Source organism: Gekko japonicus, unplaced genomic scaffold (assembly GCF_001447785.1).
Source record: "Gekko japonicus isolate JY-2015 unplaced genomic scaffold, Gekko_japonicus_V1.1 scaffold176, whole genome shotgun sequence".
NCBI lineage: Eukaryota > Metazoa > Chordata > Lepidosauria > Squamata > Gekkonidae > Gekko > Gekko japonicus.
Window position 1 is genome coordinate 1,358,643 of NW_015160840.1, and position 13,998 is coordinate 1,372,640.

Consider the following 13,998-nt stretch of genomic DNA (forward strand, 5'->3'; position numbering starts at 1 on the left):
GTGGAGCCTGAGCGGTGGGTGTTGCCTTCTGACACACTTCCAGTGATATCAGGGGGTGTGGCATATGCAAATAAGGTATGCTAATGAGTTATGCTAATGAGCTCCTGCCCCTCTTTTTCTACGAAATGACCCCTGGTTCCTTCTGTCAGCCCCCTCTTGGTCTCATCCTCCATACTAGTATACCACTCCTTTAAACTCTTCTTATGGCTGCCCAGGCTAGTCTGATCTCGTCAGATAACTGAAGCTAAGCAGGGTCAGCCCTAGCTAGTATGTGGATGGGAGACCATCAAAGAATTCCAGGGTCGCTACACCAGGGCAGGCAACGGCAAACCACCTCTGAATGTCTCTTGCCTTGAAAACCCTACAGGCTGCGACTTGACGGCACTTTACACATATACACTCTTCTTTGTTTGGAACCAAAATCGTCTTCTTGGGAATGAACTCATAACAGAAATCAGTTATCCAATTTTGAAACAATACCACAGAACTGATATTTCAGGTTTCCAGAAGGATGTTCTATTATCATTCTATCAAAATTCTACAACACTAGAACTAAGTGAACCTCTTTTACAACAAACAGTGGATTGTGGAAAGTGTACTGTATGGTTAAAGTATACTTTCAATCATAATGTATAAAGCGTTTAGGGAATTTTCTGGAATTGCTGAACAGGTACACTAAGTCATAAAGAATCAGCGATAGAAACAAAAGATACTTCATGGCTAATTTCATGACCAAATCCTTGGACACCTCAGATTCTAAATCCAGGAAGGCTTATATAGATGTACATCAGGTAAAGCCTGCCCCAGCAGTTTGCATATTTCAATGCAGTTTGAGGAAGTAATCCATGAATGGGAAGCCAAAATGCCTTATAGTCAGAGGTCATTTCGGGGGGGATAGCGGGGATCACAGTTCCCCCGGGTGAGGTACGGGGGGCGGGGCACATGATGAAGCCCCGCCCCCTGCTTCCGGCCCTCATTCAGCCAGGAGGAGGCAGGAGAAGAGGGAGGGTAAGTTGCTTCCTCCCTGCCTCTCCCCACCCCTGCCTGCCTGGGACCCCTGCTTATAGTCCCTCAGACTGGAGACCTCAGGCTCTCCAGAAAGAGAAGCCTAAATCTTCTTATGCTGTGTTTCCAATCTTCTATGGGCCCTCAATACCTAGTAAGACCTTAGTTGAGAAAAAGAGAATGTGCACGTGGAGGCCACTCCAGTGCAAAATTATGCCCCTTTAAACTTCCTGCATGCTCACAGCTGAACAGCAAAACTCAGGCAGGCCATAGGCCCATGCCTCTATGCAAAAGCAAAATTCAGCTCTAACCCTAACTCTGTCTTGCTGCATGGAATCAAGCTACTGACACCAAATCCTTCTCTCTGTGGTTCTTGGCCACAGGTCTTTAGTAAGTTAGTGATCCTTGGACCATCTGAGGTCAGTTTTCCTTGAACTGTGTTGCTCACTCCTAGCCCTGGCTAGAATAGGACAATTAGAAAATGCATTAAAATATTCTTGAGATGGAAGTATTAGTTTCCAAAAAGGTACCTGGATCCTATATAACAAAAGTGGGCATCTACATAGAAAAGTGTTTTTTTTAAAAAGTTTTTTTACAAAAACTGCTGACTATTTTTATGTTCTCAGAATGGCCTGGTAGCAGGAAGTGCCATCACGTCACAGCTGACTTATGGCAACACTATAGGGTTTTCAAGGGATGAACAGAGATGGTTTGCCATTGCTTGCCACCATGTAGCAAGCCTGGACTTTCTTAGTTATCTCCCATCTGAGTAGTAACCGGAGCCAACCCTGGCTTAGCTTCCCAAGATACGATGAGATCAGGCTACTGTGGGCCATCCAGGTCAGGTCCAACATGGCTTACAAGTATGGAAATGATAAAGGCAAAAAAAGGCAAAGGAAACAGCAGCCTCTTTCAAACGTATTTTAACCCAAAGACCTGTGTAAATAAAATAAGGCCTTCATTAGCCTACCATGAATTGCAAGCAAAGTTGCAAGGTGGGAACCAGCTACCAACCACAAGCCCTAAAGGGCAGCAGCCCTGCCCACTTTTTCGAGCATGGGGTGGGTGCCACGTTGGGGAAGAGCCACATGAGGTTCCCAAGCCACTGTCACTGGGCTAGAGTGTCAGACTAGGAGCTAGTCTAACTGATATCTGACAGAGGGAGCTTTGACTCTCAAATGCTCATACCCCAGAAATCTTGTGGTCTCTAAGGTGCTGCTGGACTTGAATCAGGTTTGGATCCCCATTCTGTCATGAAAGCTTAATGGGTGACCTTGGGCCCGTTACATACTCTCACCCTAACCTACCTCAGAGGGTTGTTGTGAGAATAAAATGGAAAATGGAAGAATGTTGCAAACCACTTTGAATCCCTGTTGGGGAGTAATATGGGGCATAAATAAAACGAGCCACTTTCCGCCTCACTCACACATGGCACAACATATGTTGAGAGAGAGAATAAAAGGAAAACCAAACTATATCCTTTATGATCTAGCATTTCATGTTACATTAACTTTTAACACCTTTTCACATAGTCAAAATACTGGGGATACAAATATATTCCTGCACTCATGACCTTGATTGCTAATTTCACTTTCCAAGTTAATGTCACCACGTTATTCTCTACATGCCTTTCTTTTAGCCTGACAGCTTGATTTTCTGAAACATTTTAGTGCCCCCTAGTGATAACAACATACATTCCTGGAGGTTTTAAAAAAAAGGAGTTTCTAAATTTCTGTGAGAAATATTGCCATAATTAGAACTATATAGAAATATTTTACCAAAAGATAAATATCAGTAATATACATAGTTGGTCTGATTTACTTGCAGGTATAAGAGATTTGTAGCAAGCCATCCTGTGACATGGGAGCCACATGCAGCTCTTATGGTATTTAAGCAATTTTACCTATCCTGGGCAGGCAGCATTAAAAAAAAAAACCCTCTGTGAGTTAAGGCAGAGACTTCAGGCCTCACTAGATCTGACTGTAAGACCCATTATTGGATTTTCTGCAGCTTTTTTTAATTGCTAAAAGCAGCTGCTAAAAACTGGATTTTCTTTATTTTATTTAGAAATTGTTGACCTACTTTTCTCCCCAAAGAAGCTTACAATATCATTCTCCCCTCCTCCATTTTATCCTCCCAACAATCCTGTGAGGTAGGTTAGGCTGCGAGAGAATGACCAACCCAGTGAGCTTTCACGGCATAGTGAGGACTCACACCTGCTCCCCCCAGATTCTAGTCCAATACCATAACTATTTCCTATAAACCTTTTCCCAGTGTTCATCTCACATGCACTCCCTTCCAAAGCTCTACATGCCCCACATGAGAAAACAAAGTGGTACCAGTATGTCTTCCCCTTTAGTACAGGGAAAGGGCTGCCCCCCACCCATACCACAGTGGCCTCAGTAGCTCTTTTAGAACATTAAATAAATGTGAGAGATCAAGTCACAGAGAGTGCTGCCAACGCCCTGTCCTTCCCTTTAACAGAGGCTTAATAGGATGTTGCTTACCAGGTGATGTGATTTACCTCCAGTCATAAAAGCATCAGCTGCCCATTTCCACACATTAAGCCTCTATTTAAAAGGACAAACCATTTTGTCTCCAGGATTGCTGACAGCCCTAACAGATCTCCTACAAACATATGTAGTTGGGCTCAATGCTCTGCATTTCTCTCAGCAACATGCTAGATGTAAAGGGCTATAAACACTATAGTAAAACTATTGAAACTTAGTGAAGTAAGTGCCCAGAGATTAAGGCTCACACTATAAGAGAGAAGGAAGACATATGATCAGAAACCTTACGGTATGAGAAACGGAAGCTTTTTCAGAGTTCCCAACCACCCAGTTTGCATATAAATTCTAAACATACACATATGGCAGTATTTGCTACATGATCCTTATGCTCCCACCCCCACCGTAAACACACTTATTCTGATTTACAATGGCCCCGGTCACACGGCAAAGTTGCCGCGGGAGAGGCACGGGAGTCCTGTGGATTTTCCAGGTGCAATCACACCCCAACATCTGGGAAGCGCAGTGCTTCCGTGGCGAACTCGTGGCTCCCTGCCGAAGGTGCGGAGTTAAAAACTAGTACCTACAAGGTACTAGTTTCCAGAAACCGCGGGGCAAGGGCGTGCGTCTGACCGCGTTTCTGGTGGACTGTCGTGGCGTCCGGCGGCTGCCGATGTTCTGTCGTGACCAAGGGGATTTTTTCCCCCCAAGTCTCAGCAGGATGCTGAAAAGTTCCCAACGGCACATACGCACAAACAGGAAGCAGCGTTTGCCACAGGAGCAGCGTGGCATGAGTGCCGGTTTGAACGCACCGTGCTGCTTCTTTGCCGCGCTGCGGACTAGCCATCTGATCTGCACCTGACGCCTACCCACGGGACCTCAAAAGGACTTCTGATTGGGCTGCCGAGTGTTATTTTCCTCCGGGGCAATTAGCCACGCCTCCCCCCCGCATTTTCCAGCCCATGTACCCGGGGCCTTTGTTGGTTTTAAAGGTGCCACTGGACTCACACTTATTTTGAATGTTTGAAAAGGGCTGCCGTGTTGAAATAATTGATGAAGCAACTGACAGGTATAATTAATAAGTCAAAGTGTATTGATGAACCCATGTTTAAGAACTCACTTTGAGTCCACTCACGTTTATTTCATCTGTTCAGAAAAAACACAGTTCCTCATTAGCAATATGCATTTGCCAACACATGGCTTCTGTCTTGCAAGAGAAGTGGGCTGATTTCCCTTGCTGTTAATAATTCAACTAATCTTTTGTGGCGTTGCTTTTAATGAGAAACTCCCCCATTGTTACTTCACTGACCATTGCCATCCCTCGCCGCCTCTTCCTATCTTTTATCACCTCTTGTTGGATAACTTTTAAATTAAGTCATGACCTCTGTAGGGCATGGATGATGTTCTTTGTTCTGTAGATTGCCTAGCAAATATATATGAAGATACGAAGAAGCCTTTAGACCAAGTCAGACCATAGTTCCGTCTAGTTCAGCACTGTCTTTACTGACCAGCAACAGCTCCTCGTGATCTCAGGCCACAAAAATTCCTTCCTAGCACCTGTAACTCAAGGCCCTTTAATAAGGAATGCCATGGACTGAACCCACAACTTTCTGCATTTTATGGCCCTGCCCATAGTGTTAGCCGAATTGCTTTATTTACAGCAACTGGCAATTTAAATGGGTTCTTGCCAGTTTATACCAAGGTCCTGTTCCCACAAGGGTTACCAGAGAAGGATAACGAGGCTGTTGTTGTTAAAATAAATGTCTTTTACTAGAAAATATATCACATACAAACAATACTGATGCACTCACACATTCAATCAAGTTCCTTAGAAATACAGTATTAAAATAAGCACAGTTGCATTAGCAGGTGGGGGTGATGATGGGCTATACTTATCTGTCTCACAGCCTTGATTGTTCCAATGAAGAATAGATGGGAAGAAATGTAAACTAAAGGGATTTCACACACGACCAGAACCAGCCGGAACGTGTGGGTCTCTTGACTGCAGATCAAGATATCAAAGTAGAGGCAAAAGTTTGGGGACAGCAAGTGGGACTTAAGAGGAGTAAAAAGCAGACAGGGGTTGTTGTGGGGGTTGTTAGCTAGGAAGGCCCAGGTGAATAGTCCTTACCTTTTATAGGGGATCCATCGGATGAGCGGTAACTGTTCCAACCTGTGGACCCACCTACCTGTTAGTCCGTCCCAAAAACAATCCTATTGGTTGCCTATAGGAGTGGGAGGTTACCTATAAGGAGTGGCCAATATTGTAATCTAAAACCTTACTCAAAGGAGGGCATCTGGGCAGGTGTGAAAACCTTGGCGTCAGGATGCTCCATTGTAGTTTTGATGAAGCTGGCCATTCTCATTGTGAACGAAATGTCCATTTGGCAGGAAATACCAATGCAGGAACAAAGCAGTGATGGGTAGTACGTGACTACAACTATTTCTGCAATGGGGGCTGTCTCTTCTCAAGTTGTTGTTTCTTACTGCTCACACAGTAATGGAGGTGTGTGCTTCTTAGGCTAGTAACTGTGTAACTGAAACCTTATTTACATGTAAGGCTTGTGCAGGCACCTTCTATGTGTTACATCACAACATGTGACTTAAAGTGTACAGTTCTCTGAGCCTATGTGTGTGTGTGCACAGTCCATTGTGTGTAGCAATAAATATAGTTCATAAAGCAAAATATCAAGTTCATTCTCTAACAATAGTATATTGTTGTCTTAAGCACATACTCTGGGAATCAGCCCTATCAAACAGAATGGGACTTGGTTCTGAGTAAAGAAGCTTAGATTCAGGTTGCGGGTCACTTTTCTTGCTATATTAAGCAGCTATTGCAGTCTGTTTCCATTTAAATCCATAGCCTGAACCCAATATGGGCTAGATCCGGCCACCAATCTCATCCTATTCCCCATCCCACATGGCCTTTGCCCATGCAGGTCCCATGATCCTCAGCAAAGGAAACTCCTTCCCCTTTTCACCAATTGGCTCCAACCTAATATTTATAAAGATGTATGCCCAATTAGTTACTTCTATGTAAGTAAACTTAAGAATTGCTGCCTTGGTTTTTATTTTACAAAAAAAAATTACATTTGATTTTACCAATTTTTTTGCTGCTGCTTGCACTACTTTGAGAACATTGTTGAAAAGCAAGGTAAAACTCTCTCTCTAAATAAATAAGTATCTGCTCAGCCCCTGGAGTACTGGTTAGACTAGGATCTTGAAGACCTAGGTTCGAACCCCATTCTGCCACATTTGTTTGAGGGTGATCTTGGGCCAGTCATACACTCTCAGCCTTACCTACCTCACAGGGTTGTTGAGGATAAAATAGAGAAGAACAGAACAATTTAAGATGGACTCGGTTCCCACTGGGGAGAAAGGGAGGGTATAATGAAGTAAATAAATAAATAAATGTATTTCCAATAACTGTGTCCAATAACTGATTTGTGAATAACTGTGCCTTCTTGGGGTATACAAGCACTTGAGGATGACTGCTCACCAATAACAACAACATGAGTTAATACGGCGCTCTTACACAGTTGATTGACCGTATTGCTGGTGTTTCTGAGCCTTTCCTGTACCCCTAATTGCTACAGGAAAGAAAATAAAAAGTGACTGGTCTCTGACATATTACAAAAGCTTATTTGTACTAAGGACAGAGTGCAAACTAAAAAATGTAGTGTAGGAATCCTTCCAACCCTGCTGGAGCTTTACCCTGTAGTAATATAGGCAATTGCTGCTTCTACTAGAAATACTTAAATAAGTGCAAAACTATTTACCTGGGTGCAACTATGTATCTACCTGCAACCTGGCTAGTGCAAAAAAGCAATCTGTATAGAACTATTGGTGCAGCTGCAAATTAAGCTGCAAATGAGTCAGCTGACATAAGAGTGAAAAGATCCTTTCTGCTGTCACGCTGTAGAACAAGGATAATATGTACAAGGGGGACAATCCTTGAAAAATACTGGATTTAGGAACCACTGGATTGTGATTAATAAACTAAGAAATGTCTTTGCTCTGATTCTTCATAATCTATTTTAAAGGGTATAAAAAGAAAGTCAGGCAGAAAGTGAAATATGAATTCAGAAAGCATACAGATGCTAAAGAAATAATAAAAACAATTATGGTTTATAAAAGAATGCGTTGCTACAGGAAATGACTGTGCTAAGATGCAAAGAGAAACCACAGCTCAAACCTTACATGGGCAAAGTTCCTGAATCTGATAAAAAAATACAAGGGCAGACGGTTTAAAGGAGACACAAGAAGAATCTTATAAACAGTTCCAAAGGACTGAACCACTAATGTGGAACAGCAGTTTTATATACTGATCCCAGATTACTATCATTTTATGTAGTACTATGGGTCCACAACCATGGCAAATCACTCTGTACTAGCTTACTCACAGCTATTTCTTTAAGAATGGAAAAGTACAAAGGTCTGACTCCTTGTACAATCATGTAGTCACTTAGCTACACTGGGAAAGTCAATATGGCATGTTTTGCTACTACACAAACAAACCTGTGGGATCTAGTGTTGGGAATCCTGGTTTGCAGAAAGATCAAAATAAGGTTTGCCACAAAAGATGAAATATGTAATTACCTGCTAATTTTATAAGGCAAGGAAGGAATGAGCAAGTCTGAAAATTGCTCCAGGCTTGTTCACATAGGGAAAAAATGATTTGCTGTTATACCTGAACCATGCCCATTCCTCACTTTAAGTTCCCTGTTGAAAACAGAAGGGCACTACCAAATAAATGTGCATAGGATCGGTCTTTCCAAGGGCACAGACTTTCCAGTTTCCCAGGGATTGCTGGGGCTGGGCCTGAGACATTGCTATGAGAGGTCCTTAAAAGAACTGGAGCCCAGTGACATTATAGGGAGAAGCCAGTGGCATCACAGGGAGGCGAGACCATAAAGGATTTAGGGAGGGGCTCCCCAGAGATTTAAAAGGGCCTGGGCATCCCTGGGCACCCCCCTAACAATGCCCCTGGGCTGGGTCAAACCTAGGAAAAGGTGGGAGTTGGCCAGTGGTTATAGGGGTATCTCAGTGACGTCCTGCTGGGTCCTGTTACTGAAATTTATTTTTAGAATAGTTACTTTAAAATCTGCAACTATACATACCATGTGCACAGAACAAACTAATGGTCACAAATTTGACACTGAGAAAGGCAACACAGAAAAGCCTGTAGGGGGACCCATGTAAAAAACCTCTCTCTGTGTGGGTAGCATGTCAGGCTTTTAATTTATCTTTTCCACAACATGTAAACTTGACATGAGATCTAAATTTGATGTGGGCAGCTTTTATGCAGGCACTCCCTGCATGCTTTTTAAGTTGTACCGTCATCTGACAGGGCGGTGCAGCCTTTGTTCCTGGAGTTTTGAATTGGACCTAAAATACCATTTTACAGCACAAACATTTGCCTATCAGCCCACAGTAAATGCATGCCACTGCGGCACCATCAATCGCAGTTCAGAGCATTTATAGTGTCAGATTAGGATTGGGGAGACCCAAGTGTGACTCCCCACTTTACCAGTTTCAGAGGGTATTTTATTTATTTATTTGCATTTTTACCCCGCCCTCCCCGCGAACGGGCTCAGGGTGGCTCACACAGGGGCATAAGCCCATACATAAAACAATATAAAACAGTAAAAACCATTAGATCACAACAACAGATAAAGTGCTCCATGCAGACAAGAGGGTCTCTGAGGATGGTAGCAATCATTTCCTTAGGTGAAATTGTCCTGTCGATGGTCCAAGCCAGTCCAGTGGCATCAGTGCCATGCAAATTTATGGCCGTTCTTCCGGGGACCACTCCCAACCCCGTTGTTTCAGTGGTGGTAGTAGTAGAAGTGGCAGCCCCTATGTAAAAGCCTGGTGGAAGAGCTCCGTCTTGCAGGCCCTGCGGAACTGCATAAGGTCCCGCAGGGCCCTGATCTCCTCCGGGAGCTTGTTCCACCAGGTGTGGGCCGCCCCGGGGTGGGGGCCGCCACTGAAAAAGCAGCAAGCTTTACCTCCCGGGGGCCTGGAATCACCAGGCGATGTTGCGTCCCCGACCGAAGTAGCTGTATTAGTCCGCAGTATAACAGCTAGATTCAAGTCCAGTAATGCCTTACAGACCAACAGGATTTCTTGGCTATACGCTTTCTAGAGCCAAAGTTCCCTTTGTCAGACTGTACCTGACAAAGGGAGCTTTGACTCTCAAAAGCTTACACCCAAAAATTCTTGTTGGTCTCTAAGGTGCTACTGGACTTGAATCTAGCTGTTCCCCTACCAGTAAGTTCCTCTCAATAAAACCCACCTCACAAGATTGTGGGGAGGATAAAATGGAGGGGAGAACACTGTTGTAAGGCAATTTAGGATTCAATCAGGAAGAAAAAGCGGGATATAAATATCTAAATAAAGGAGTTTAGAAACAGTGCAATCCTTAACAGAAGGCCAGTTTGGTGTAGTGGTTAAGTTGTTGTTGTTCAGTCGCACAGTCGAGTACAACCCTTCGCGACCCCATGGACCAGATCACACCAGGCCTTCCGGTCTTCCGCCGTCCTCTGAAGTTTGCTCAATTTCATGTTTGTTGCATCTATGACACTGTCTAACCATCCCATCCTTTGCCGTCCCCGCCTTCTTTGACCTTCAATCTTTCCCAGCATCAGGGTCTTCTCCAGTGAGTGCTCCCTTCTCATTTGGTAGCCAAAGTATTTGAGCTTCAGTTTCATTATCTGGCCATCCAGGGAACAGTCAGGGTTGATTTCTTTTAGGATTGACTGATTTGATCTTCTTGCAGTCCAAGGGACTCTCAAGAGTCTTCTCCAGCACCATAGTTCAAAAGAATCTATTCTTCGGCGCTCGGCCTTCCTTATAGTCCAACTCTCGCAGCCATACATGACTACTGAAAGACTATTGAAAGAGGTAGTCAATCTTTAAAGGTACAATTGTGGTCTTAGGGTACTGTCTCAGTGATGATCTGGTTCTTATAGATCCACATGGGTCAATGCAGCTTCCTTATAGTCCAGCTCTTGCAGCCATACATGACTACTGGGAATACCATTGCTTTGACCATGCAGATTATTGTTGGCAGGGTGATGTCTCTACTTTTTATCATGTTGTTTAGGTTCTCCATCACTTTCCTCCCAAGGAGCAGGCGTCTTTTAATTTCATGGCTGCAGTCACAGTCTGCGGTGATCTGGGATCCCAGGAACGTGAAGTCTGTCACTACTTCCACGACTTCCCCTTCTATTTGCCAAGGAGTGATGGGGCCGGATGCCATGATCTTAGTTTTTTTGATGTTGAGCTTCAAGCCCACTTTTGCGCTCTCCTCTTTTACCCTGAGCAAGAGGCTCTTTAGGTCCTCTTCACTTTCTGCCATTAGAGTGGTATCGTCTGCATATCTGAGGTTGTTGATCTTTTCCCCAGCAATCTTAATTCCCGCTTGTGATTCATCCAGGCCAGCATTTCGCATGATGTACTCTGCATATATATTAAATAAGCAAGGTGACAGTATACATCCTTGTCGTACTCCTTTTCCTATGCTGAACCAATCAGTTGTTCCGTATCCGGTTCTAACTGTCGCTTCTTGGCCCTTATACAGGTTTCTCAAGAGACATGTGAGGTGGTCTGGTACTCCCATCTCTTTAAGGACCTGCCATAGTTTGTTGTGATCCACACAGTCAAAGGCTTTAGCATAGTCAATGAAGCAGAAGTAGATATTTTTCTGGTACTCTCTTGCTTTCTCCATAATCCAGCGAATGTTGGCAATATGATCTCTCGTTCCTCTACCTCTTCGAAACCCAGCTTGTACTTCTGGCAGTTCTCTATCCATGTACTGTTGAAGCCTAGCTTGTAGGATCTTGAGCATGACCTTGCTAGCGTGTGATATGAGTGCAATTGTGCGATAGTTTGAACATTCTTTGGCATTGCCCTTCTTTGGGATTGGAATGTATACTGACCTTTTCCAATCCTGTGGCCACTGTTGCGTTTTCCAAATTTGCTGGCAAATTGAGTGCAGCACTTTAACAGCATCATCTTTTAAGACTTGGAATAGTTCAGCTGGGATACCATCACCTCCACTAGCTTTGTTGTTAGTAATGCTTTCTAAGGCCCATTTAACTTCACATTCCAGGATGTCTGGCTCGAGGTCAGTGATTATACCGTCGTGGTTGTCAAGGACATCGAGGTCTTTCTTGTATAGTTCTTCTGTGTATTCTTGCCATCTTTTCCTAATCTCTTCTGCTTCTGTTAGGTCCCTACCGTTTTTGTCCTTTATCATGGCCAGCTTTGCATGGAACGTTCCCTTGATTTCTCCAATTTTCTTGAAGAGATCTCTAGTCCTTCCCATTCTATTGTTTTCCTCTATTACTTTGCATTGTTCATTCAGGAAGGCCTCCTTATCTCTCCTTGCTGTTCTCTGGAAATCTGCATTCAGTTGGTTTAAGTGCGCAGACTCTAATCTGGGAGAACTGGGTTTGATTTCCCACTCCTCCACTTGCACCTGGCTGGATGACCTTGGGCAAGCCATAGTTCTGTCAGAACTGTCCTTGAAAGAGCAGTTCTCTCAGAGCTCTCTCAGCCCCACCTACCTCACAGGGTGTCTGTTGTGGGAGGGGAATAGGGTTGTAAACCGCTCTCTGACTAGGGTGGGGTATAAATCCAATCTCTTCTTAACAGAGTTCTCTCCTAAATCCATTGAAGTCAACAGGCTTGGAAGAGTATAAATATTGTACTTTATGTCACTCAGTTAGTGGGTGTGTATGCATGTGTGTGTCAAAGAGACAGAGAAAGACAGAAGAAGGGGTTGCAAGAACTTTCATTTTATATTACGCTGGGCTGGAGCACTGATTGCACTGCTGTCCAGTAATCATGCTAAGGACTGCAAGCTTAGCTTGCATGACTGTAACAGGCCTCATATTTAGCCTTTTGCCCAGTACAAAATATGTATGGTTACAAAAAATTGCTAGTCATTTAGGCATATTTAGATTCATCAAAAGAATATAAGCGTTTTTAGGATTTAAAAATATGTAATAAAATTACCATATCATGACCCAACCAGACATCAGGAATCTTCCAGTTGCCAGGCCTAAACATTAAAGAAAAACACCCTATCATGGTTTTGAAGAAAGAACATTCCTTTCTTGTAAGTTTTAAAAAAGGGCGGTGGGAGAAGAAGAGAATCTAGAGGAAAATTCTCTCTGTATTTTCACTTATATGCCTGTTGCCTAAGGACTGCAAGCTTAGCTTGCATGACTGTAACAGGCCTCATATTTAGCCTTTTGCCCAGTACAAAATATGGTTACAAAAATTTGCTAGTCATTTAGGCATATTTAGATTCATCAAAAGAATATAAGCGTTTTTAGGATTTAAAAATATGTAATAAAATTACCATATCATGACCCAACCAGACATCAGGAATCTTCCAGTTGCCAGGCCTAAACATTAAAGAAAAACACCCTATCATGGTTTTGAAGAAAGAACATTCCTTTCTTGTAAGTTTTAAAAAAGGGCGGTGGGAGAAGAAGAGAATCTAGAGGAAAATTCTCTCTGTATTTTCACTTATATGCCTGTTGCAGCTGTTATTTATGATTGGGGTGTGTGTAGCTGCTGGGACGAAAATCATCAGCGGGCAAATTTATAGTAGGTTTGAGTAACAGCGAGTCAAATAGAGACGGTTGGAGATATAATTATCATTTGTTGTAAAAGCACGATGTTTTTTTTAAAAATTTTTTTAAAGAGTTTCAACACCCACACACACACGCTTCCTCAGAAGTAAATCCCACTACGTCTCAGTGAGACATCTCAAAGAGCGCGCTCCCCTCCGCCGCCTTTTTAGAGTTCTGTTTTCGCCCTCTTTTCCGACCCAATTTCGCCCTCTTGCGTGTCTGTTTTCGCCCTCTTTTCCGACCCAATCCTAACCCCGAAAGAACCGCCAGCGGCATGAATTTGTCCTCGGCCGCCTTTTCTCCTCACGCTCGGTGGAAGAAGCGAATCTAGAGGAAAATTATCTCTGTATTTTCACTTATATGCCTGTTGCAGCTGTTATTTATGATGGGGGGGGTGTAGCTGCTGTGACGAAAATCATCAGCGGGCAAATTTATAGCAGGTTTGAGCAACAGCGAGTCAAATAACGGGAGAAGGTTGGAGATATAATTATCATTTGTTGTAAAACCACGATGTTTTAAAATACTTTTTTTAAAAAGACTTCGTTTCAACACCCCCCCCCACAGACGTTTCCTCAGAAGTAAATCTCACTACGTTTCAGTGAGACATCCTCCCAAAACAAAGAGCGCCTTTTTAGAGTTCGTGCGTGTCTATTTCGCCCTCTTTTCCGACCCAATCCTAACCCCGAAAGAACTGCCAGCGGCATGAATTTGTCCTCGGCCGCCTTTTCTCCTCACGCTCCAAGGAAGCGGCGGCAGCAGCGGCGGCGGCTCCTCCCGAGGCGAACGCCAGAGGGCAGGCGGGGTCCCCTGAAGCCGCCCCAAAGAAAAGCGCTCGG

The 13,998-nt window shown here is 43.7% G+C and overlaps 1 protein-coding gene across 1 annotated transcript in view; it reads right to left on the bottom strand.

Moving 5' to 3' along the window:
- Positions 1-12,577, bottom strand: part of ARL15 (ADP ribosylation factor like GTPase 15) — a 279,921-nt gene extending 267,344 nt beyond the window's left edge. The window contains exon 1 of the mRNA XM_015419138.1: positions 12,537-12,577. Coding sequence (XP_015274624.1) covers positions 12,537-12,539 — 3 coding nt within the window. The 5' untranslated portion in view covers positions 12,540-12,577. The remainder of the gene's footprint in view (positions 1-12,536) is intronic.
- Between the last annotated feature and the right edge of the window lie 1,421 nt (positions 12,578-13,998).